Raw genomic sequence first — 25,694 nt, 5'->3', positions numbered from 1 at the left:
ATTGAGGATAGGAAAGCTTCTTAGTAGATAAGGGAACACCCAAATACCTAAAAGGAAACTCACCAGGAGGAATGTTCAAGGTGAGCATGATCTGCTGCTAAATATCTGAACTCACACCACAAATATAGGCATTACTCTTATCCAAATTGGCTTCCAATCCTGAAGCCTTGGAAAACAACATGAACTTCTGAAATAGCATATGAGTTGAAATAGGATCTGCTCTGACAAACATAAGAAAATCATCTGCAAATATGAGATGAGTGATATTCAACCTCACATTTTGGATGAAAATTCAAGTTTGGGTCAGCTTTCAACTGCATAAGACTCCTGGATAAATACTCCATACCAATAGCAAACAAAAAGGGAGATAATGGATCACCTTGCCTTAACCCTTTTTTAGCAGGAAAAGGAGGACAAGGTTGACCATTAATAAGAATGTTATAGGAGACAGACGATATACACTCCAGAATCCAACCAAGAAACATCTCTGGAAACCCTAACTCCTTCATAACATCCATCAAATAACTCCATTCAATTGAATCATAGGCTTTCTTTAAGTCAACCTTAATCATGCATCTAGGAGAGAGATTCTTCCTGTTATACCCTTTCACAAGCTCAGTGGCCAATAGGATGTTATCTGAGATGATTCTTCCTGGAATAATCCTGCTTGGCAATCACTTACAATGGAACCAATCACCTTCTGAAGTCTGCTAGTCAAGATTTTGGAAATAATCTTGTAAATAGTTGTACAGCAAGCAATAGGTCTAAATTCCTTGACCTTAGATGGGTTAGGAACTTTAGGAACTAGAGTAACAGTGGTGCACTTCACTTGCTTCAGCATCTTCTTGTTAGCAAAGAAATCCATAACAGCAGCATACACATCAGTTTTAATTATCCCCCATGTTTTTTTGAAGAAAACTGCATTAAATCCATCAATTCCTGGTGCCTTATTGTCATTAATCCCCTTCAAAGCTAAATCAATCTCCCTTTCAGTTACTGGCTGGCACAAAGATAATCTCGCAGAATTGCTCAATGTGGGACCAGCTCTCATAGTGGGAAGGTCAATCAGAGGCAAGGAGTTAGCCGTTGTACCAAGCAACTGCCCATAAAACTTCAAAACCTCGCCTTGAATTTCAGCAGGCATTACTAGCTTATTACTGTTATCATCAATTAGTTCAGTGATCCTGTTGACTCTATTCCTCTCCTTGACTGCAGCCAAAAAAGAATATACAATTAGAATCACCCACTTTTAACCATTGGAGCCTAGATTTCTGTCTCAAAGCTACTTCTTCAATTCTCAACCACTTCCTCAAATCTGCAGAACAAATGTGTTCCTGACTCAACAGAAAACTATCATAGTGGTTCTGCTGGAGTTGATTTTGGATAGAATCAAGTTGCAGCCTTGCTTGGTCTATCTTACTTGAAATGCCTTGGAATTCCTGTTTATGAACAGTCTTCAACTTTAGTTTCACCAGCTTCAACTTTTCCCACACAAGTAACATACCAGAACCTGACAAGGGCTCTTTCCAACAATGCTCCACAAAAGGCAAGAAATCATCATGTTCAACTAAGTAGTTTAAAAACCTGAAAGGCCTACCCCCACCATGTGATTCTGGAATACACTTAACAAGAATAGGACAGTGGTCACAAAGAGAGGAATTAAGGTATTCAGAACACACATCCCCTTTCACATTCATCCATTCCCCATTACCAAGACATCTGTCAATTCTGCTAGCAGTTTTAGTAATATCACCTCCTTTATGCCATGAATAGAAATGACCTTTACTCTGCAACTCATAGAGCTGATAGGAATCCACAAATTCAGAAAAAACTTTAATTTCAGCCAATGTTACAATACCACCATTTACTCTATCCTACAGTCCCATGATTGCATTAAAATCACCAGAAATCAACCAAGTTGAATTGCTAACCGCAGAACTAATATCTCCTAAATCATGCCACAAAGATTTCCTATCATCTATGGTATGCAACCCATAGCCTGCAGTAAAGAAGAAGCAATGCACACACTGCTGATCAATAACCTCACATTGAATGAATTGAGTATTACACCTCACAACTTTCACTGTGACACAATTAGTCTGCCATCCTAACCAAATCCTTCCTCTAGGACAATGCAAATAATTATTTTCCCAAGCCCAGGAGTGACCAAACTTATTCATTATAGACTGGTACTTACTACTTTTGACTCTAGTTTCCAAAAGTGCAATAAGTTTTATATTATAAGAACTAACCAGCTTTTTTACCTTAGTAATCTTAGAGGGTTCATTCAGCCCTCTAATATTCCAAGTGCAAAGATTCAGCATTCAGAAGTTAAACCAGGATCCCCTTCCACCAACTCCTCTATATCATCTTCCGCAAGAACCTCATCTAAATCTCTTCATTCAAAGGACCAAAGGAGTTGTTGTGTGACACAGGGACACCCCTACTTCTTGCTCCTTTAGTAGCCACCTTCCAACCAGCATCAGCACCTGATTGATTCACAGCCATGCTCTGATTCAGAGGGGTAGCTGAAGGAGTTACATTAATTGCTTGAACTGGTGCAGTTGGTTTCTTTGGAACCCACACCTTCTTCACCTGAGGTGGCTTACTAGCCTGCTGCACTTGAGTTTTAGCAACACTAGCACAATTATGGCCTGGCAATTGGCATTTATGACAATAAGAGGGTTTCCAGTCATATTGAACCTGCTGTTTAAATTCCTGGCCATTCACATCTTCAATCCATATGTGATCAGGCAAAGCAGTTGTTCCATCCATCTCCACCAAAACTCGAGCAAAAGACAGCCTCTGTTGTCTAGTAGTGCAGTCATCAGCACAAATTGGAACCCCCAACAGACTAGCAATCCTACTAAGAGAATCGCCACTCCAGCAGTTAAGTGGAAGATTAGGCAATCGAATCCATAATGGTATGACCCTTAATACTTCTTCATAGAAATTGAACTCTGGAGACCAGGGTTTAATGATCATTGGCTTACTGAAAAAAGTATAGGGACCTCCACATCAAATCCAATTCTTTCGACTAGAATATCGTTTCTTAATGGGTTATGTTCGAACTCTCTTGGGCTTCTTATAGCTAGGAACATATGATTTCTTGAACTTGTATAGAAAAACAAGTTATGTGTTCCTATAACACGCCTTTTGTTTTACCAATTATTTGCCCACTTTTGGAAATGTAGTAAATTATATTATTTTCCAAAACAAGACTCTAACTTGTAACTATGTTGGACAAACAACTATCTTAACAATTGGGTATCACGTAACAAACCACCTTAATTAAAGTGGTTTGATTTGGAAATATTGACCCCTTAATGTTGTTAACTTTATATTTTTTTCGAAGAAAGTTGTAAACTTTATATTATAATTAAGTAATGAAATAGTCCTATGGCTGGCTTAAAAAGGCTATAAGTTGTACCTTGTCCCTAATTAATAAGTTCGCCATTATAAAATGAAATCACAATAAAGCCATAAATATTAATATTTTATAGATTCATAAGCACTAGAACATCATTGGCGCCAAATTTGAATACCCAGCAACACCGCGCGCAACTCACACCCCAACCACTAGTTTATCTATAATCTACGGTCCTACTCACTACTAATCCTCACATTTCTAGATAAATTGATATCGTGATTGATAAAATCTTAACAGAAAATAAAGATGATAGAAGACTTCTATATGTTTCCCTTTTACTCGTAGTTGATTTTAAATATTAAAAAATAAAAAATAAAAAATAAAAGAAAGAAAAGAAAAAAAGTAATGTCAGTCTGCTTGATTTTAATGCAAAGACAATGATCTGCATTCAAGCTTTTCCAGAAGGCAAGAAAACATGACAAATGAGTAGGCAATCACATTGCTAAGTACACTCGAGAATGAAAAACAGCTACTCAAGAAACTGGAAAAGCTCAGTTGGACGGTGTGGCTGTCAACTACAGGGTCTGAAATTGAAGCCTTCTAGCAGTTACCACTTACCAGTATATGGTTCTTCTGAGGCTTTCTTCTTTTTGTCCTAATAAAGCACAGCCCATCCGTTCATCTAAAGGATCAGTGGGGGAGTGTTGATAGTGCCAACCTTTTCTAAGAAGTTACTATTTTCTGCATTGGAGTCAAGTTAGAACATGGAATGTACTCTCTCTAACATTTTATGCATCTTCGCACCAATGCGTACAAACAATAAGTTATTCATCAGAAGGTTTTCTTTTCTTCCCTAGAACAGCAGGTCTTTCGAATCGAGATCCTCCTATTCTCCACTTCTTGAAGGCTGCCATTGAAGACTGAGCTGCATCACACACTGTGCAAACATACCAGAAACAATCTCAGTACACAGATGGGGTGCCCAAATTGTATTAAGGGACCAAGATAAAATTAACTTACAGTGAGTTTCTTCTTTAGTTAGCAGAGTCAGGGGCTTTGTTGAAGCAATGAAAGTTGAAGTATGGGCCTTGCTCAACACTTCCTTATACCTGTTCTTAAATGCGTACAAGAGGAATGACCCAATCGTTCTATCACTTACCCTATTCATTGTACGACCAGTATCAGTAAGACTTCTGCCAAAATTTTGCAAATGGCATCAATTGAATAAAGCAGTATAACAATTAATAATCTTATTAGGTGATTAACAGATTCCTCCCAAAGAGCACCAGAACACACTGAAGCTGATGACTAGTTTCATTACAGCGATTATTCGATTTTATTTAGCTGATTTGATCAGCTAATTGCATTTGTTATCTTTCTAAAGACGTTTAGTAAAATCCAAATAGCTATACTTGGTTGTCAAAATAACTTACAGGAACATTGACACAACAATGATTTGTTGGTCAGTGTCTACGGTAACTTCAAGCAAGTTAGGATTTCTTTTAAATTAATTACTTCTTGAAGAACCTCTTATACACAGCTTTTTAAAAGGTGGCTCGTATGAGAGATGGGAAAGAAGCGAGATCTTGGAAAGGTTAGGTGTGTAAAGGATGTGGTACAAAGAGTTCTGGTTGGAGAAAAGGAGATAAAGGAGAGATGGAGGTCGTATTTTGACAACCTATTTAATTGAGATCAAGGGCAAGATTTTGGGGATATAAGTATCTCTCACGATATGGTTAATCGTGACTTTATGTGGAGAATTCAAAAGAGAGAAGTCAAAATGACATTGAAAAATATTAGATTGAAGATAGCAGTAGGTCCTGATGTCTTTCCTATCAAGAACTGGAGTTGGGAGAGAGAGAGAAATTGATTGTTTGACAACTTTCTTCAAACGTTGGAGTGGAGGAAAAGTACGTTAATCCCTTTGTACAAGAATAAAGGAGACGCCCAAGATTGTGACAACTATCGAGGGATCAAACTAATGAGTCATACCATGAAACTTTGGGAGCGAGTGATTGAACAAAGGTTAAGGAGAAGTGTTAATATTTCGGAGAACCAATTTGGCTTCATGCGAGGTCATTCACCTTATGAGATAACTAATGGAGAACTATCAAGATAAGAAGAAAACTTTACATATGAAAATCATTGATTTTGGAGAAGGCATATGATAAGGTTCCGAGGGAAGTACTTTGGTGGGATTTAACAAGGAAAGGAATTTCGCGAAAACATATTTGACATCATCAAGGACATGTATGGGAGAGCTAGCAAGAGTGTGCGGACCAGTGTTAGAAAGAAAGAAAGACAGAGGAGTTCCCTATCACGATTGGAGTACACCAAGGTTCTAACACTTGGCCCTTTTCTCTTCGCCATAATAATGGAAGAATAGACGAGTTAAATTCAAGATAGTATACCATGATGCATGTTGTTTGCGGATGATATTGTGTTGGTCGACGAAACGAAAAAAGGTGCGGAAAGTAAGTTGGAATTACGGAGACATACTTTGGAATCTCGTGGCTTTAAGTTGAGGAGAAGTAAGACAAATATTAGTAGTGTAAGTTAAATAGAAGCAGAGTAGCGGGGGCGATCACCTTGGATGGGAGGACGGTAGAAGGTTCAGATTTCTTTCGCTACCTAGGATCCTATCCAAAAGAATGGGGAGTTGGATGGAGATGTCACCCATAGAATTAAATCAGGTTGGTTGAAGTGGAAGAGTACTTGAGGGTTTAATGTGATAGGGGAAATTCCAGTGCAGGACAATTAGCAATTTGATCTGCACAATTATATGGTACGAAATGTCGGGCCCTGAAACAATGTCACATTCATAAGATGAATGTGGCGGAGATGCGTATGTTGCGTTGGATGTGTGGCCATATAAGAAACGAACATTTGAGTAATGAGGTGATTAGGAAGAAAGTGGGGTTACACTAATTCAGAACAATATGAGGGAGTATCGACTAAGGTGGTTTGGCCATGATTGAGGCCAAATTATACGCCGGTTAGAAGGATTGAAGAGTGGCAAAAAGATGGAATTTTGAGGGTATGGAAAACCAAAACAGACCGGCAGTGGGTGATTGAGAGAAGGACTCGCAAAAGATGACCCGGCCCGATAAGGCGATAACCCCGACCTGAATATAGCGGGTTTTGGTTGAGATTTTCAATACGATTAATTAAATGGGTCGACACGAACCCGAGCTGAAGTTAAATCCTGAATAAATAAAATGGGTCAGTTTTTGTCAACTCGATCTGATAACCCAAATTAATGAGGAAAATTTAGTGAAAAATGAGCCGAACATTTGGGCCATTAGCATTTAGCTAATATCAAACGTTCCTAATTTAAATAGTAGCCACTCTCCAACCCTAACCCTTTTTTATTCATTCAACAGCCATACTCTCTCCCACATTCGGTGTTCCATATTTTCATCCTCATCCCTCTATTTCTCAGATCTAACGCTCTCGTACTCAAAGAAGGGTATTCAGGGTATCATCTCCGTCTCCCTCCTCTAGTCTCCACCTACGCAAAGGTAATTTTCGATTGTTCTAAAGATTATCTTCATGATTTATATTACATTTATTTTTAATTCAATTTTCTACTTATGATTGATTATATGTTAATATTAGAGTAATTTTGTGGGCATTTATGTTGATTTTAGAGTAATTTCGTGGTTTATTTGGATTTTAGAGTAATTCTTGATTTATATGTTCATTTTAGAGTAATTTTGCAGATTTATATCTTTGTTTAAGAGTTATTTTGTAGATCATAACTTGATTTACAGTAATTTTGTTTATTTATATGTTGATTTTTAGTTGAGTGTTGCAGTTATTTATTTTCTCATGTTTCTGTTTTATTTTCGAAAACGAATAAAAATCTAATTGTTTGTCCTTATTTGAGTTTAGCAGCAAAGGCGGGCTAATTTGAAGAAAATTGCACGTGTTCATCACAATTACCATCAAGGGTAGGACTTGGAACATATATTTTAGATTTTAAGATCTTATTTTATTTAATTTGTGTAGTAAATCTAAATTCTATTTGTTCAATTAGTTGTAATATAAGTATAACTTAGTATCTATCATTTGCAATCTTAATTTGGATACTTCGTATTATTTTCTCAATTTCTTTCCTATAATTCGTTTGATGTTACTCTAGATTTAAAGCCATAAATAAAAAGGGCTCTGGTTGACCCGAAATAGGTAGGTTAAATTAAATGGGTTAACATATTTGTATAAATTCAATGTAAAAAAATCAGGTTCAACAAATCCAAACACGAACCAGACACAACCCGACCTGATTGCCACCACTAAGTGAGAGTGATTTGAGTTTATTAGGGATTGAGGAAAGTATGGTGTTAGATAAAGCGAAGTGGAGGGAGATAATACCTGTCGGCGAGTTAACATGACTTATTTTCCATCTCTTTCTGCTCTATTTTCTTTGCAAATTTCTCTCGTTTTCCTATTTTATGTTTTCTAAACATTATTTTGCCTCTTCTCTAAACCGGCCTATCTTGTTTTTGTGTTCCTCTTTTTCGTGCTTCATGTTTACTCTCTTTAACATAAACTTTTATTTCTCTTACTTCACATTCCGCGAACAGTTCCTTATGACAGTTCATGTTAGCCGCCCCAATCATTTTGGGACTAAGACTTGGTTGTTGTTGTTGTTATTGGATTAAATCTAAATTCGTATTCCAACAATACCACACAGTATTAGAGATTCAACATCCCTATATGTTCACTAAACATAACAATGGTCACAAAATTCATATGGGCTACACAAGGCACAAACGTCAAATATCTAAAACCACTCCAATGCACTCACTTTCTGCCAAAATAAATCTCTTGTTATCAAACAAGGCCAAAATATACAGAAATACCTAATGTTTAACATCAATAGCCTGACAAAATACCTAATGTTTAACATCAATAGCCAACATATAACTAACCTTGATAATTGTGGCTTCTCTCAAACCTAGATATAAATTATAACCTGACAAAATTATGACAAATAAAGGTAAACAATGCAATATCATGTTCCTTTAGGAATCTTTATAAGAGCACAGCTAAAAGCCAATCCTCGGAGTTGTTTAGGTTCTTTGCCACATGTTTTGCTAAGAACAGTGAGCAATTGAGATCTCCTGTGTACTACGCAAAAAGCAACTTAACACCACATGCAAGCAAATATATTGATGTTACTTGAGCTGATTTGCAGTTTTGCACCCTTTAAAGATGAAACAACACTCAACATTATTCTTTTAGTGTAGCTTACAGACGTGCAATTTTTAAACAATAGCAAGAAATTAGGAGTCACATGCATATGATAACCAAAGGATCGAAAGCTTACATAGGTGCTAGCTTGCATCCTAATTCATAAAAATATTGACATCGATTTCGAAGATCAACAGATCCAGGATCTGCCTGGATTTCCTTCTTTGTCCTGGAATAAGAAACAAACAGGTAACAAGGTTCTATATTAGATTAAAGTTGCATGCTCTACAGTAGGCCAGTAGGCCAGTCTACAGGCAGTCACGTACTCCCTCCGTCCCATTTTGTTCTTTACGTATTCCATTTCGGGTGTCACATTTTGTTCTTTATATTGAAAATCTTTCCTTTTATATTATCACATAAATGCCTTAATAGATTATTCTTGCATCGACCTGGTCCACAATAATATTATTGAGGACCCAAAACCAGCAATTTACTCTAGCACCCATTTTAAATACATATTGACATTTGTTGTTCACATAGTAACTATAATAAATTAAACACCAGTTTTCTTAGACATAGTAACCATTTTTTGAATTAAAGTTACCCTATGTTTTTGAACGAGAATGGTGACCTAAAATCACATTATTCAACCACAATAAACCCTATGTTTTTGAACGAGAATGGTGACCTAAAATCACATTATTCAACCACAATAAACCCTATGTTTTTGAACGAGAATGGTGACCTAAAATCACATTATTCAAGCACAACATTTACTAACGACACCAATTTGATATTTTTTTCGTAATAATTCTAATAAACACGCCAAAATAAATTAGAATCAAGTTGTTACCTTTTCTTTTTAGGGCATGGTCCACAATAAATTTAGCGTGTAACAGGTACATGTAAAATTTAGTGTAATATTCTATCAAAATTTGTGTCCAGGGGATTATCTTAACCAATTAAATTTACTGGGGCATCTAACCAATTAAATTTACTGGGATTTTCTTTTTAGGGCATGGTCCACAATAAATTTAGCGTGTACCAGGTCCATGTAAAATTTAGTGTAATATTCTATCAAAATTTGTGTCCAGGGAATTATCTTAACCAATTAAATTTACTGGGGCATCTAATCTCTCACACTTTTTCATTTGGGCATTTAAATCTTTCCCATTTTCCGAATATCAGATTTTTTATAAAATTGAAAACATTATAAATACACGTAATCTGTCTTGTTTAAATAAAAAAAATTAGATGAATCTAAGTTCACATTAATTAGTCGTTAAATCGCGTGTACAATACCAAACGTAAGGAACAAAAAGGGACGGAGGGAATAAAATTCTAATACCAAGGACTATTAACTCATTTAAGTAATAATACAAAATGCCTATTGAAGACGAGACACGATGCACCACTTACATTTGATTAAAGCAGGATGGGATGCTCATAACCACGGCTTGTCTTGTATGTAACTCATGAGCAAGCCAGAAAGGCAACTCCACTTTTGCACCTTGTTCAATCTGGAAATATATCCAGGGAAAATAGTGAAAATGGATGTTGGTTTTATTCCTTTATTCTAATTTCATTCCTTCAGGAAACTTACATTGTTAGTTTCAGAACTCGGGTCAAGGAGTCCTACTCCAGTTGCTGCCTTCTGGAACACGACTGGAATGAACTTAAAGAAAATCAAAAGAAAAAAAAGGATAATAAGCATTGAGTAATGAGTACTCGGTCACATGAGAACATCTGAACGATAAAAAATGAGTGTTTACCTCCTCTTCTGCAAGGATATCATCAATGTCATAGTAACTTGCCATACACAAGAGTTTCACAAGATTTTGCTAGTTTGTAAAAATGTACAAGCGAGAACTAGTGTGATTAACTGCAGTCCCAATGTCCCTCAAAAGGCTTCTGTAAGAAAGTATATTATGGAAACATATCAGTGCACAGACGGTTCTATTGATGTATCATGCCGGAACAAAGTAATTGCTACTGGATGAAGCTGATTCAGTAGCCAAAATCAAATTAAGGATTTAGAAAATGAAGGTATGATGGAAAACTTATAAACAAATATACGATATGGCTACTGAGGATGCATCACAAAGTACGATAAAGCAAGATTTTGCTCCTTCCATGAACCTAACCATGTAGCCAAGAATTGATGCAGGTTATAAAAAATAAGTGTACAACCAAAATCAGAAAGACAACACATAACGCTACTGCAAAGTTACAAACACCCAAGGTATAACATTTTCCTCGACTCTTTCTTTCTTGTTATTAAGACAGCCACCAGTAAACCACCTTTTAATTTATTAATTAATACCTAGTATTTAAAAAACATAACCCCCTTCAAAAAAAAAAAAAACACCATCATTTCAATGACACGTAGCAACACCATTTTGAGGACACGTGTCCCAACCTTATTACTTTGTTATAAAAAAGGTCATGGTCATTCATTATTCCACTTTATTGTCATTAGTTATTTCGTAGTATACCACTAATCCCCGTTTCTTTAATTTACTAGAATTGTACCAAAAATTAGGATCGATACTCAACTTGAGCATCCATAAACAACCGTCCCCTACTTCATCTTTCCCATTCTTCACCTTCCCATTAACTCTCCAACCTTAATCATTTTCAATGTCAATTTAATTCAATCCCCAAATCTTCTCCCCTTCTCCTGAAGCATTCATTCAAAATTATCCTCCCACTAATAGACTTTTTTATTGATCCGTTTTGAAACGGCAGGAGATAATAAGGTGTTTAATTCAACATTTCGATTGTTTATTTTCATGCATGCAATTCAAGTTGTAGTACCACCTCCCCCTCTCTCTCTTTCTCTAAGCACGTTGTACTTCATTTTTCTTAAGTATATTAGAAGTATGTTGTTTATTTTTCTTGTTTAATTAGTTGCAATTCATTTCGCAGAGAATGAGAATCTTATAATGTATGATTTCCATTAAAATGATTAAAGGTGGGTAAATTGTCATCGACATTTGAGACTTTTAGGTGGATTTTATTTGTATATTATTGTTGTTAGGGAACTTACAATTAGTTTTAGTTCTCCTATAAGAAACGTTTTGTCAGTGTAGTTCAATAGTTAGAATTTGTTAGCATTTCCTTTAATTGGATAACATGAGTATAGTCGTAAACTGTAACAGTCAAATTTGTTTGGTCTTTGCACAAATGATATGTTATTGGTGGTAATAGGTGATTAAAGTGGATCTATTTTTTCAGGAGAGATGAACATAAGCAGAATAATGTAATGATTAAAAAGACAAGACTTCATAGGTCGTAAAGTTTTATTATTATCATTTGGTTTAAACACCTTCTAACACCTACTTAAGAACAACATATCTTCTAAACTCCATTGCACGACGAACAAATAACTAGCCCGTTCGTCGAACGGGCCCAAAAGCTAGTTTACTTCAAGTCACACAACCTAAAAGATGTGCAGAAGAAGTTCCTTATGATTTCATTTTCTTAAGCAGAAATGGTCATAGATCAAGTTACTTTGTCACTGGTTTCGGGTTTTCTTTTACTTACGCGCATTGCAGATCATTTCTTGAACGTAAACCTATTTTCATCATTGGTAACTAATCGCCCACCAAATAGCTACCAAATGCCTAATGTTTCAAATTTTCTGATTGAATTGAATCTGCGGCTTTTTTGCAAAATATGGAACAAATCATTATCATTATCATTACCCCATTGCCTCAAAGAGGCTCCCGCAAGAAGCGGGATAAGGGGGGGTCGGGTGTACGCAACCTTACCCCTGCAAATACGGAGAGGTTGTTTGAAATATGGAACAAAAACCAAGCAAAATTGTAAAATTGACTATGCGATTATCGTACTATTTGATTCAATTTATGAAGTTAAACAAATTAAATTGCAACAAAATAAATTGCAGAATTGAAATAGTGTTTGATTGAAGCAAATAATATAAAATATTTGAGTAAAGGGAAGAAAACAGAAGCAACGGGAGGGGTGAGGGAGGAGAAAGGGGAGGAGAGAGATTAAGAGACGGGAATACCTCACCGGAGAAGTCGACGCCGATCGCCAATGAGTTTGCCGTTCTCTAGAAAGACGATGCTAAAATGCAGGTTTCTTTGAAGACCTAGCATCAAGAAAATTACCATAAGGTAAACCTAATAATTCCGACCCTGCAGCAAGCCCGAATTACAGGAGGAACGATTTGCCCAAATAGCATATTGGCTATAATAACTAATATAGCATATAATAATATTATTTTATTAAAAAATAGTTGTCTAACTAGAAGCCTTTACTAAGGAAGACGAGGTACGGGCGCGACTCCGTAAGCTCAATGACCTGCGATATCGAGAAACCTTTTAAATAAAATAGAACGCGGTGATCAATCTGGTCCCGGAAAAAGTCATGGGCTACCACCATGAACTCTAACTCCTGATTGTCCGTCACTTCAGTCTAAAGCTATTGTTATTCAGTTTCACTTTACATGATTTACCAATTAATACCTTGTTATGACTCGCCAATCACATAAATCTAACTGTTTTTATCTTGGAATTAAGTAAGAGATCACAGAGGTATCAATCAAAAACTCATTCCAATTAATTCAATTTTTCCTTAACAATGGATAACCACCTTTATATAGGTGTAAACTATCAACTTACTAAACAAGGTCATCGGCCCTCATAAAGTAGTGAAATACTAAAAAGGAACAACGATCAATCGATCTAAACTAATATATAAAATAATATAAAGTTCACAACTGACATGCTTGCACCAATCATCCATGCTAACATGTTATAACTCTTATAATAAAGTTCTATGCTCAATGCATTCATTCAACGACATTGAACATGAAATTTCAACATACACCAGTTCATACATACATTCAACATAGTTTCAACAATAGCACACATTCACATACACAGGTATGTACATACCTTGTGTAAAAAAATTGATAGGTCACTTTTAACAATTTCAAAAGTTGCCTACAGAGAATTTTCCAGCTAAAAACAACCAATATAGATTCGTATCAATTCACATTGAATTTTCAGCAACTATGGTGCTTCAACCCCTTCCTAAACATAATTAGAACTTTCCCGCTATCAAAACTTAACTACTTAAGTTCCTAGGATAGTGATTACTTCACTAATGACCACAAGTTATCATAAACTCCAATAAACATTTCTTTTTAAATTTCCAGCAATATCAACTAGTTTAAAACTTCTCCAAAACTTAATTAGCATGCTTAAAAACATAAAAACAATAATTTTAATAGGCTATAGTCATCCTACCATGATTTAAAACTATTAAAACCTTAATAATGCACACTTTAATAATTTAAAACCCTAATTTCAATCAAATTATAGAATCTGGAATTAACAACTTAATTATATAAAACATATAATCTGAAAATTATAATTAAACCAAAAAACTATAAATTTAATCCAAGAAAACATGAATTAAATTAATAAACATAATTTAAACCCTAATTTAAACGTGATTAACAAATCTGAAAATAAACTAGTTTATAATATCAACATAAAAACTGAATTCTAAATATACATCATCAAAACTAATAATTTAAATCATGAAAACATTAATTAATTTATTAACACATAAATAGTAATTTAAATAAATTGAAGGGGAAGAAATAACCAAAAGAGAAGAGAAGAGTGCTGGCCGGCGGTGGTGCAGGCGCGGCAGTGAGTGGGCGGCGCGGTGGCTGGAGACGCGGATGGGTGGTGCGGCGGTGGTTGCTTGCGAAGCAAGAAGGGAAGCACGAAGCAAATGGGAGAAAAGAAGGCACGAACGAGAGGGAGAGGAGGAAGGTCGCCGGCTGGTGCGGGCGTAGGACGCGGCAGCGCAGAAGGGGTGGCGCAGCAGCAGGGATGGGGTGGCTGGTACGGCTGGGTGGTGGTGGTGTGCGTGAGGGAGCAAGAAGCAGGAACCGAAGAGAAGAAAGAAAACGTGAAGGAGAGTTTCACACGAGTTTTGTGAGGTTGAGTTAGAGAGGAGAGAGAATTAGTGTACACCAGGTTGTATGTAGTTCTACGTGCAATCGGATCATTTTGTACTGTATTTTTTAATCCCTAAAAAAAAAACACATTTTTCAGTTTAAAAGCACATTTTCAGTTTAAAAACACATTTTTACAATTTTAATGCACATATGTTTTTCAAATATTATGATGTTGAATATCTTCTTCCAGTTGGGAAAAAAACCTAAACTTAAAAGGTGAGCAACCAACATCAGTTTACATATCCTCTCAAATTCTTCGCGCTCGTATGTTCTTTTGTACTAACAATGTGTTCTTTCGAAATGCATCTGCTTTTAAGCTATAAAAATATACTTTAACCTGTAAAAATGTGCTTTAAACTATAAAATTGTGCTTTTTGAGGGGTTAAAAACCAAAACTACCCGGTTGCATGTAGAGCTACATACAACCGGGTGTACCTTTTACCAATTGTTATTAATTGGATTAGAATTAGGATTATTTTTCCAATTTAAAAGTGTTTGAGTTCAAATCCGATTAGAAATACTTTTCCAAAGCCAAAGTGTTTCAATGTTCAAATCGTTTTCGAATTATGATTCTAAAAATTATTTTTGATTGCATAAATATTTAAAATATTCAGAATGTAATTAAATAAAATAAATATACATTAATTATATATTTATTACTAAAATTCGTAAATTCTATTTAATTATAAATAACTATACGTTAAAATATATTAATAAAATTTATAAATTTACGGGGATTACAATCTACCTCTCTTAAAAGAAGTTTCGTCCCGAAACTTGACACGGAAATTCACACATTTTTCAAAAGTTTTCAACTTATTCTTATTGGAGAAGTACTTGTGCCACTCATGTGCACTCTTTTGCAGTTTTGCCAACTTAAAGTTGTTTGTGTTACTCATGTACACTTTTTTCTTATGCGGAAAATCTATTTACTTTGCATCAACATGTATAATTTGCTAAAAATGAGCATAAAATGCATAAAAGTGCCATAAAAAATAAGGGGGAAAGCGTGAATTTCTATCGCATTCTACCCCTCTTAAAGAAAACGAGTTACGCCCTTGTAACTCACCTCAAAAAATAACTCTTGATATATCTCCTTCAACGAATTCTATCCCCTATACTATATTTTCACTCAAATCATTTCAGCAAGTGGGACTTCTACACTTATTTCCATACAATGCATCAACATGTGACATCTTAATGGTCGCATGGTAACTATTGTTGTAAGAAATTTCAATCGAATCTAGTTGGTCTTCCCAACTATCCTTAAAGTAAATAGCACATGCTCTCAACATCGCTTCCATTGTTTGGTTAGTCCTTTCAGTCTGACCATTTGTTGTAGGGTGGGAAGCAGTACTCCTTTTCAATGTTGTCCCAAGATTCAACTGTACCTTTTTGCCAAAATTATTATGGTCGGTAAGGATCTTACATGTTGCCCCATAAAGGTAATTTCTCCAAATCTTCAAAGCGAATACAATATCAACTAGCTCTAGGTCATGGGTAGTGTAATTAGTCTCCTACGGTTTCAAATGACACGACACATGTGCGGAGGTCATTCTCTCTTTTAAAATCTAGAAAGTTTCCTCACATTTCTCACTTCACTCTAATTTTGACTCCTTTTTCATCAAGATTGGTCATTGGTCTTGCTATCTTCGAGAAATATGTCACAACCCTCCTATAATAGCCAGTTAGACCTAGAAAACTTCGGATATCAGACACATTCTTTAGAGTTGGCCACTCACTCCCAGCTTGGATCTTAGCAGGATCTTCAAAGACTCCTTCCTTCGATACATAATGACCCAAAAATGCTACTTTCTCCAAACGAAACTCACACTTAGAGGACTTTGCATACAATTGATTCTTCCTAAGCATCTCCAATATAACCCTCAAGTGTTCATCATGTTCTTTTCATTCTTTGAATAAATCAGGATATGATTAATAAATACAACAACGAACTTATTTAGGAATTCGTGGAAAACATATTCATCAAATCCATCCTATGGAAAGTGCATTGGTTAACCCAGAAGGCATTACTGTAAACTCACAATGACCATAACGAGTCTTAAATGAGGTCTTAGGTATATCCTTATCAGTTATCCTTAATTGGTGATACTCCGAACGCAAATCAATCTTCGAGAACACACTCGCCCCATTCAATTGATCAAATAGGCCATCTATCCTAGGCAAAGGATACTTAATTGTTCTTGATGGTTGCATTGTTTAGCTCCCTAAAATCGATACACAATCCCATACTCCCATCTTTCTTCTTAACAAACAACACCGGAGCTCCCCACGGTGGTGCACTAGGCATAATATAACCCTTATCGAACAACTCTTGCAACCGTGTATTCAATTCGTTTTTTATCAGGAGGTGTCATTCTATATGGTGCTTTAGATATAGGTGTCGTTCTAGGAACTAAGTCTATAGTGAACTTAACGACTTTAGCGGGTGGCAGACCTGCAACCTCACTCAGAAACACAACCATGAATTCATTCACACTTGGAACATCCTCGATCTTCATTTCGACTTCTTTAGTCACATCTAGCACACTACAGAAAAATAATTCACACCCTTTTTTCATCAATTTCCTTACTTGCATTACAGAAATAACTCAATGTTCTTGGACTTCTCAAAACGTCTACATGAGGTCAACTTTCCAATAGGGTTCCTTAAACTTACTTTCTGAATTTCACAATCTATCTTATCCTTGTACAAACTTAGCCAGTCCATCCCCGGAATTACATCTAGGTCCCTCGGATTAAACTTTATCAAATCAGAAGGAAAAACGCAATCTTTTATCTTCAAAGGCAAGTTCTTAAACAATTTGGTACACCTTATGGTTGTACCAGTAGGCATACTAACATGTACATTAATCATTTCAAAATCTACTAACTTCAGACTTTTACCAAAATATGACGAAAAAAAAGAATAAGTCTCCCCCGAATCAAACAAATGTTTTAACTAGCACAAAGTTAATAAAAAAAAGTACCATAAACTACGTCTGCAGAACGTTCAGCTTCATTTCTACTCATCACGAACAGTTTACCCGGAGCCTTATTATGGTTTTTGTTCTCATTGGCAGACTTACTGCGGTTTCGCTGGTTGTTTAGTGCCCCTACTGGCTTCGAACTCTGGTTCCCTGAATGGCTAAACTCTGATTTCCCCGGGTTACCACTCCCATTACCATTGTGCCCCTTTTTCTTAGTGAAGAACTCATACTCCCTACGCCCATTTTTCTGACAATTGTTACAGGTCACTAATTCTCCGTTACAGTCCTTCCCAGGGTGGTTATTGTTGCACCTCTTGCAGTGGTACACTCTCTCGGATTGGATCCTATTGTTGTAGTTGTTGCCCTGATTTTTTCTCCCTTGGAAATTTCCATTTCCATTTCCATTCCCGTTTCCATTCCTGTTCCTTTTGAAGTTCCCTTGACTTCCCCTAGCATTAAACTCTTTTTTTTTCTCCCCAATTATATTACAACATTTTTCTTGTCCCTTCTGGACTACAAGCCATAATTATGGGCAGCTCTCCCATACACAATATCTAAAGACGCAAAGGTTTCCCCACCTAATCCCAGCTGGATCTTGTCGGTCAACCCTTTCTCAAACCTTTGAGCCTTTAGCTCCTCCGTGGCTACAACCTCAGGTGCAAACCTTGACAATGCTATAAATTTTCTATAGTAATCAGCAATGGTCATAGTCCCCATCCTAAGGTTTATGAATTCCTGTGCTTTTTGCTTTCTCATAAAAGGATGGTAAAGCTTCCCCCTTACTGCAACAACAAATGAGTCCCAATTAAACCTCTCAATAGAACTTAGTTTAATTCCATTCTCTCTCCACCACAGATCGGTCTCATCTTTTATGTATAAGACAGCTTGGCCTACTCTCATGTTTTCAGGACAATTTACCGCCCCAAAGAGTTTCTCAAACTCTCTAACCCAGTTCTCTAAAAAGGTAGCGCCAGCTTGCCCCTTAAATTATGGTGGCTTAACTTTAGCAAGTCTTTCAAACATGTCCCCAGCAGAATCGGGCGCTCAGTTTTTTCCTGGGTCAGCTTTTCTGTCAAGATGCGAATAACATCAGCTAGGTCATTATTGTTGGCCATTCTAGAGCGCGACATGACATTAATATATTCTACTTTATGTTCGATACATAACTCATATGTATTCTTTAAAAGGAAAGATTTGATAATAGAAATCGCATCAACAAACACTTATTCAAGAAAGTATAACAATATTAGAGTAATCATCGTCACTCATCCATAAAGAATATCCACATTCCGCACATAACATTTTGAATCACATTGGTCATAAGGGGCTAGATCGCTGTAATACCTCATATTTTTCGTAATTTATAAATATATTTTATTGTATTTATAAAGATTTTATGAATTTAATTGCATTTAATAGGAATTAAATGTATTTTATTTTTAAATAATTAAATAATTAATTATTTACGAAACTGGATTTTTATTAAATAAATTCAACGAATTTATTTAATTGAGAATTGTTAGGTCACATTTTGAAAACGAATTTAATTTTAATCTATGCCCAATCCAATTTCATGATCAAACCCAACAAGGCTTGCAAGGAGTTAATTCTAATTAAGCCCGTAAGCAAGCCCAACTCAAAACCCTTAAACCTAGCCCATGAGGGAAGGAAAAACTATAAATACCCCTTCCCTTCATTAAATCCCTACTTAATATTTTTCAGCAATCTCTCTCTCTCCTTCTTTTCGTCCGCCCTTTCCTTCGGATCCAAGGCAACGAGCGTTGCCTTTGCTCGTTGCCAGCTCCGGCCTCGTGTGTTGCCATTGTGCACGCACCGTGCCCGCCTCACGCGCACACTCACCCTCGCTCTCGCGTACTCACCCTCGTAGCCTCGCGCGCACACGTTGCGCGCGGTTGCTGCTGTGCCGAGCACCTCTGCGCCCAGCTCTCGCCCTCGCCCTCGCCTGCAGCCCTCGCCCTCGCCCACATCGCACACCCGCGCTGCTCATGCTATGGCTGTTGTTGCTTCGTGCTGCTCCTGCTCCACGTCGCTGCCCCACACATAACACATCAATTGTTGCGTGTGTGTGTTGTTGTTGTTGTTGTTGTTGTTGTTAATCTCTGTATACTTTTAAATTTTCCAATTTCGTTTTAAAATTATTTAGGAAAAATTGGAAATATTAATCCAACCTTTGGCCGATTTTCTTTTATTAATCCCACATTCGACATATTTTTTAATAATCCCACCTTTACTACCCGACGACTTTTATTGGGCTTAATTGACCAATAACAGGTGAAAAAGTCAACAATGTGGTGATAAAGTGATGATGATGACTGAATATATCGAGAGAGAGTACTGCCACTTAAAGACATATTACCGTCTACAACAAGTTTATGACATGTTAGGCGTAATAAAAGTCGTTAGGTAGTAAAGGTGGGATTATTAAGAAATATGCCATAGGTGGGCTTAATAAAAGAAAATCGGCAAAAGGTTGGATTAATATTACCAAATTTTCCAATTATTTAATTGTTTTGGATTATTTAAATTGTTGGGAACGGTTATGAACATCGTGTTTTAATATTTCGTATTTGAATTGAAAAAATTGATTTTAATTCAAAAGAATTATAATTTTCAGATTTAATGATTAATTAAAGTGTCGATTTTTAAGGTCAATACATGGTTTTATTAATGACCTATTAGTAGGATTTTAATTCCGATTGTTCAAGCGATTGATTCACATAATTTAATGACGATTTAAATTATGGGAATCAACTTAAATTTTCAGATTTATCATAAAGCTTAAAGTGTTGATTTTTTAATGACTAGTTGTTGGACCGTGCGCTAGCGCGCACGGTCCCCCAAGATATGAAAAACTATATCATAAACCACTATACACATCACTAGCCTAATTCGTCTATGAATATAGTTGTAATTAGATGATGAAAAACATGGTTAATTACTTAAAGTAGGCTAAGTAGAAATCCCTAATACATAAATCAGAAGTGATCAAAATTTGCAATTGGTATTTCCTAAGAACACAAAATCCCATGCATTCCATATTAGAAAGTTGTACTCTGATCTCATTAGAGATTGGAAGAGGTTGAGAGTTTGTTTAACTCTTGTTTTCACTCCTGTCATGAAAAAAACCCATCATATAAGATTGTTTAAATATTAAAATCATGCAACACATATGTTCTTGTACTACATAGCTTCCACACATAAATAATATTGATCCTAATAGGGCTTGCACACATACAAAATGGAGGCATTTCTTAAAGCGTTTACTCTCCGGCTGTAAAGACTCCTCAACATTACCCTATAGCGCCATCTTTTCTAATGCCATTAGTTTAACACACCATTGGAGCGCATCACTCTTGAAGAGGGTTGTTGTCGATCCTACCTCAACCTATATGTTTCAGCGCGCACGGTCCCCCAAGATATAAAAGTTTGTTATGTTAAATAGGATTACATAAAAGATTGATGCAAAACACTTTATTGCACATGCAAAAATATTGTCAATGACCAAACTTGAACATGGAAATAAATACGCATACAATTAAATGATAATTAGGCCCTGCTATCACCAATGAACAAACTTGGAATTGGGAAGCCTGGAGTACAATATAGAAAAAAAACTTCAATTTTAAGGTTGTTAGTTGGGCGTTATCACATTGTTTCATGTAAGTAGTCTGCTACTCTGCTTAGAACTTAGAACCCAGGGAGTCCTTTCAAAAATATGTATTATCAGACCCTCCTATGTAAAGAAGCTGAGGAAATCTATGCAAAGGCCACCTATATGTTCTTGTGTTTTTGTTAACTGTCTATAATGAGAACACCAAACAGCAGAAGGTAGACATATGTAAATTAACTATTCAACATTGAAATCAAACAAAACATCAAAGCAACTACAAGAAACATATCTCTCATAGATAACGTCATGTCAGGTAAAAGTCTCCCCCCCCCCCTACAGAAATGATTTCAGTTATTACCAAATACCAATGATGGACGTTATGTTCCAAAACTAAATGTCATGGCCCGTCAGTTTAGTTCGGAGATTCCGGGTTGCAGATGTGTTGACAGAAAAGGGAAGGAACTGCATGTTGGAATTAACACATGAATTCAATGGACATTATTTGTTTAGCCTCCTATATGATCTGCAATTAGCTATGATATAACCATAGTCCTTATCATGATTAATTGAAGACCAATTAATTACTACTACGTAGTATTTGTACACTATTAACTCTTTTTTTTGAAAGATTGTACACTATTAACCTATGTCATTCAATAACAGTACAATATTATCCTATCAAGATGGTTACAATCAGGAAACGTACCAATTACCAGATTAATTATTAACCACTGCTGAGTATAGTTATAGACAATATCAATGTTAATTTCCATATATATAGAAGAAAACAGACACTTATCTCCTTTTCCCCTCACTCTCTTTTCCCTCAATATGAGCCATAAGCCAACAAAGGTTTTTAGACATACAATGACCCGATCACCCTCATAACCTCATTCTCGACATAGTTTGGCAATTAAAGGGGTAAAACTGAATAGAGACAGAGAACCAACTCAATACCAAAATGAATGAAGGACTTCAAAGATTCATAAAGGTAATCATGACTGTATATGTAAATTAGCTATAATAAATCTAGGTAACACCTTTTTCCTCAATGCACTCACTCTAAAACCTTAACATGTAGTTGTTTGCCCCGGTCATATTAAACTTGCAACATAAGATCCATGTATTCATGTCTACATTAGGGACTTCCTAAAAGAAAGGGCGGACAAAATCAGGTAGAGGAGAAATGAGGGGGTCAAACCATCTGATGAAGGCTTTTATGTTGTCGTAGATTGGTCGACCTTCAAAGATAGCAGCAAAAATTGTGCTGAAATTATCATCTGCTAGTACCATGTGGGATGCCTGTTTTGCTACCTGATCTAGTCACAAAAAGAGACCAATAACCATACACAATTAATCATAAATGTGGAACAAGATAAAAACAAAGTCATAAATTATGAGAAGTTACTCAACAGGGTGCATTAAGTGAATAATATTACCTAACGATTTGTTTAGAACATAATGTCAACTATGAGTATAATTTAACCCGTGTTTTGGGCCATTCTATATAGGATTTTAGATGTCAAGAAATTTCCATAACTCTTTTTTTTTTTTCTACTTCGGGGTTCTTCTGTAGTTATTTTAATTGTTGAACATTCTCACACGGAAACGGAGTACAAGAATTTTTCTTTCGTTTTTCCTCTTAATTTTGGTGAAATTTCCATTTACTTTGCTAGTTGATACCTTGATTTATGTAAGAAGTTGTGACTTGTAAAATGTGATTATGTTTATAATTGGTTTTCCATATCATAGATTGTGCAGTTGTTTAGTCATACCTTTTATAATGGCTGAGTAAACTAATAATACTCTAGTATAGCATGCTTAGAAGTTAGCAGCAGTGAAGCAAACAAAAGTCTTGAATAAAAATTACGAGAGCCTCGTGCCACTTAGAACCTTCCTCACTATCTTAGAGTATCATTCTACTGGTTCCTGGCACGACGCCTGCAATCATAGGACTGCCCACAAATTTGAAGATAAGCCAACCAGCGCATCCTGCAAGCAGGGGAATGTCAACACCACTTGAACATAGTAATATTCAGCCATACGTTGATGAAAATTATCAAATAGAGGTTCAAGCTCACAGTCTTGAGCTCCCATCAGACAAAGGAGCTAAATTTCTCCTACTAACAGGAGTTCAGATGACATGCATAATATGGACAAGAAAAGGACATAGTGGGAGACTGGGGGTAGAGGGATACTTGTTATGAAGACGACTGAAACAAATAAATAATGAATCAACTTCATACCAGTTAGAAAAGTAAGCACTAGACACCTTATGGATGTTGTAATCAGCAATATGTACGCCCATCCTCAAGCTGCTTCCCGACAAAGATCGACCTCTGCTTATCCTGAATCTTGGCTTTAACATTGTCAACACTCAATAGCGCATGTGATTTAGACCTCCAAGGTAATTGTTTTCCCAATTAAATTCTTCACTAAGATCTGCATTCCACCACGAAGGCGAACAACTAAGTTTAGGGTAGACTCCTTCTAAATATTATAGTCTGCAAGGATTCCGTCATCCTCGTGCTTTTTCCCAGCAAATATCAGATGCTACTGATTTGGGGGATTCCTTGTTCGTCATGGCTTTTGATCTTAACATTGATAAATGTGTCAGAACTCTGAACCTCGAGAATGATGGTCTTGCCAATTAGGTTGTTGACAATAATTTGGATCACCTAAAAGAAATCATATAGACAACATGAATCAATCAACCATTCAAACAATAATCAATTGTATGATTGAAGTATTAGTCCATACTGCAACCTAACCCTAATTTTGCATATGAAGAAAATCAACCACTCACTTAAATCAATAACGATGATCGGCTACTACAACATTAATATCCAAATAATCTAACCCTAAAGTGTGGATATATTGTAGAAACATCACATTCACAAAATAAACTAATCTAAACCAAATAATCTCGCAAAACAACAAAAATCTATACCGAAGGCACAAATTTTGCAAGAATACGTCAACGTATTGGAACAAAAGAGAATCACTCAAAAATCAAATAAACGCAACATATTCATAACACAAATACAACATTTGGGTTAAAAGAAAGAGAATTATTGTATGTTAAATATAATTACATCGATTATATGTAGCACTACAATCTTTATTTAGCAGTGAAATCAAGTACGTGAGCAAAAGAGATTGAGTAATTCTGGAAGAAGAATTTCAACGAAGGAGATCCAAACACTACCAAATCAAACTTTGCAGACATAAATTCACTTAATCCCTTCCCGTCTTTCTTGTAAAACCCCTAAAACACAGACTTGGTGCCCTTCATCAAGCCTCAACTCATTCGCAATTATCTCCAACCCAAAATGCTACACCGATTCTTTGTCTCACCATTTGCCCCCAGTTCTTCAACCAAAAATAAATAAATTAACACTCGACTCAAAACTCAAATAAAACAAAACAAATCACCCAACGTTTGGAATTTATTACATGAAATTCAACTAAAAATCACCCAATTTAAGACAATAAGAAGATAACAGAACAACAGGAGTGGCTAAACACACATTTATTTGTAAATTTGTAATTTATTATGAATGTATTTATTACATATGTAATAATACTAATAGAATAGCCCAGATGCCCAATATTGCCAATGAATTCGAAAGAGATATTTCACCATCGAAGAATATATCAGCAAGAATCCACCGTAAAATTCACATTCAAAAAAATATATTAGCAAGATTCCACCAACAAAAAATCGCAATGAATACAAATTTGAGCAATTAAAATTGTTGTTATTCATATATTACTCATTAAGAGCTTCTAACTGTCCTTTCACTTCAAATTCGACCGAATTTATGAAGTCGGACAGATAGAATGAAAGAACCTAAAATACTAAATTTCCCAAACTTTTCGATTCCCCATTATTCAAAGCAAGATTTCAAATAAACAAATAAAATTCAATCAAATCGTTCATATTAGCAGAATATTCAATCAAATGAATATCTGAACAATTTAACAAGCCGAATAACAACATGAACATATGCCAAACCCTAACCCAAAAGAAGAACTATACAAACATAACCACCTACATAAGAGAATAATTTCTTTTAACTGTAGAAATAAAGATACCCTTCCCACATAAATGCAGGCACCCTAATCCTCTACAATAACAACAAGCATGTTAGGCATGGAAACGTGACCCAAGACGGTCAGTGTTTCACAGACTGAAACACGACAACACCGGGGCAGCTGTAACAGGCTAACTAATTGGATCTGAAACAGCTATAAACCTGTCCAACCAAACATGTTGATATGTTCATATTTTATAGTGTTTTTACCCCCGTCCCTTAGTACTTTTTGATCTTAAATGAGCTCTTCAGAGCGATTTTTAGTACTAATGTGCTCCTTGTAGTGTGTTTGTAGTTTCAGGTTCATTATTGTAGGAATTAGCATATTTTAGTGCATTTCCTACTCATTTGAATCAATACAAGAGATTATGTACTTTCAAGAGCACAAATTAAGTTGGAAGAGTTT

The 25,694-nt window shown here is 35.8% G+C and overlaps 2 protein-coding genes across 3 annotated transcripts; both read right to left on the bottom strand.

The window, feature by feature from the left end:
* Positions 1 to 607: 607 nt before the first annotated feature.
* LOC130463350 (uncharacterized) lies at positions 608 to 2,324 on the bottom strand. The gene is made up of 3 exons (XM_056832448.1): positions 1,932 to 2,324; positions 1,421 to 1,874; positions 608 to 1,209 (listed from the first exon to the last, which is right to left on the bottom strand). Exons 1-3 carry the CDS (start codon positions 2,322 to 2,324, stop codon positions 608 to 610), a joined length of 1,449 nt encoding a protein of 482 aa, XP_056688426.1.
* A 1,353-nt stretch (positions 2,325 to 3,677) lies between these two features.
* Positions 3,678 to 14,589, bottom strand: LOC110787023 (DNA replication complex GINS protein PSF3). 2 transcript variants are annotated; one of them, XM_021991603.2, is made up of 8 exons: positions 14,210 to 14,589; positions 12,600 to 12,683; positions 10,339 to 10,477; positions 10,170 to 10,241; positions 9,986 to 10,086; positions 8,703 to 8,795; positions 4,391 to 4,530; positions 3,678 to 4,307 (listed from the first exon to the last, which is right to left on the bottom strand). In XM_021991603.2, exons 3-8 carry the CDS (start codon positions 10,381 to 10,383, stop codon positions 4,195 to 4,197), a joined length of 564 nt encoding a protein of 187 aa, XP_021847295.1. In that variant the 5' UTR covers positions 10,384 to 10,477; positions 12,600 to 12,683; positions 14,210 to 14,589; the 3' UTR covers positions 3,678 to 4,194. The 2 variants fall into 2 exon arrangements, with proteins under 2 accessions (XP_021847295.1, XP_021847296.1); XM_021991604.2 differs by having other exon boundaries at positions 12,605 to 12,683; positions 14,210 to 14,568.
* Positions 14,590 to 25,694: the final 11,105 nt, after the last annotated feature.

Source organism: Spinacia oleracea, chromosome 6, assembly GCF_020520425.1.
Source record: "Spinacia oleracea cultivar Varoflay chromosome 6, BTI_SOV_V1, whole genome shotgun sequence".
NCBI classification, from domain to species: domain Eukaryota; kingdom Viridiplantae; phylum Streptophyta; class Magnoliopsida; order Caryophyllales; family Amaranthaceae; genus Spinacia; species Spinacia oleracea.
Note: the sequence above shows the minus strand (reverse complement) of the source record. Positions and strands in the feature narration are given on the sequence as shown.

Excerpts from the sequence above, each read along its gene's own strand:
- LOC130463350 (XM_056832448.1), bottom strand. The coding sequence starts at position 2,324 with ATGCTGAATCTTTGCACTTGGAATATTAGAGGGCTGAATGAACCCTCT. Across the intron at positions 1,875-1,931 it reads TAGGAGATATTAGTTCTGCG|GATAGAGTAAATGGTGGTAT; the intron begins GTTAGCAATTCA and ends ATGGGACTGTAG. Across the intron at positions 1,210-1,420 it reads GGAATTCCAAGGCATTTCAA|TCAAGGAGAGGAATAGAGTC; the intron begins GTAAGATAGACC and ends TTTTGGCTGCAG.
- LOC110787023 (XM_021991603.2), bottom strand. The coding sequence starts at position 10,383 with ATGGCAAGTTACTATGACATTGATGATATCCTTGCAGAAGAGGAG. Across the intron at positions 10,087-10,169 it reads CGAGTTCTGAAACTAACAAT|ATTGAACAAGGTGCAAAAGT; the intron begins GTAAGTTTCCTG and ends ATATATTTCCAG. Across the intron at positions 8,796-9,985 it reads CCATCCTGCTTTAATCAAAT|GACAAAGAAGGAAATCCAGG; the intron begins GTAAGTGGTGCA and ends TTCTTATTCCAG.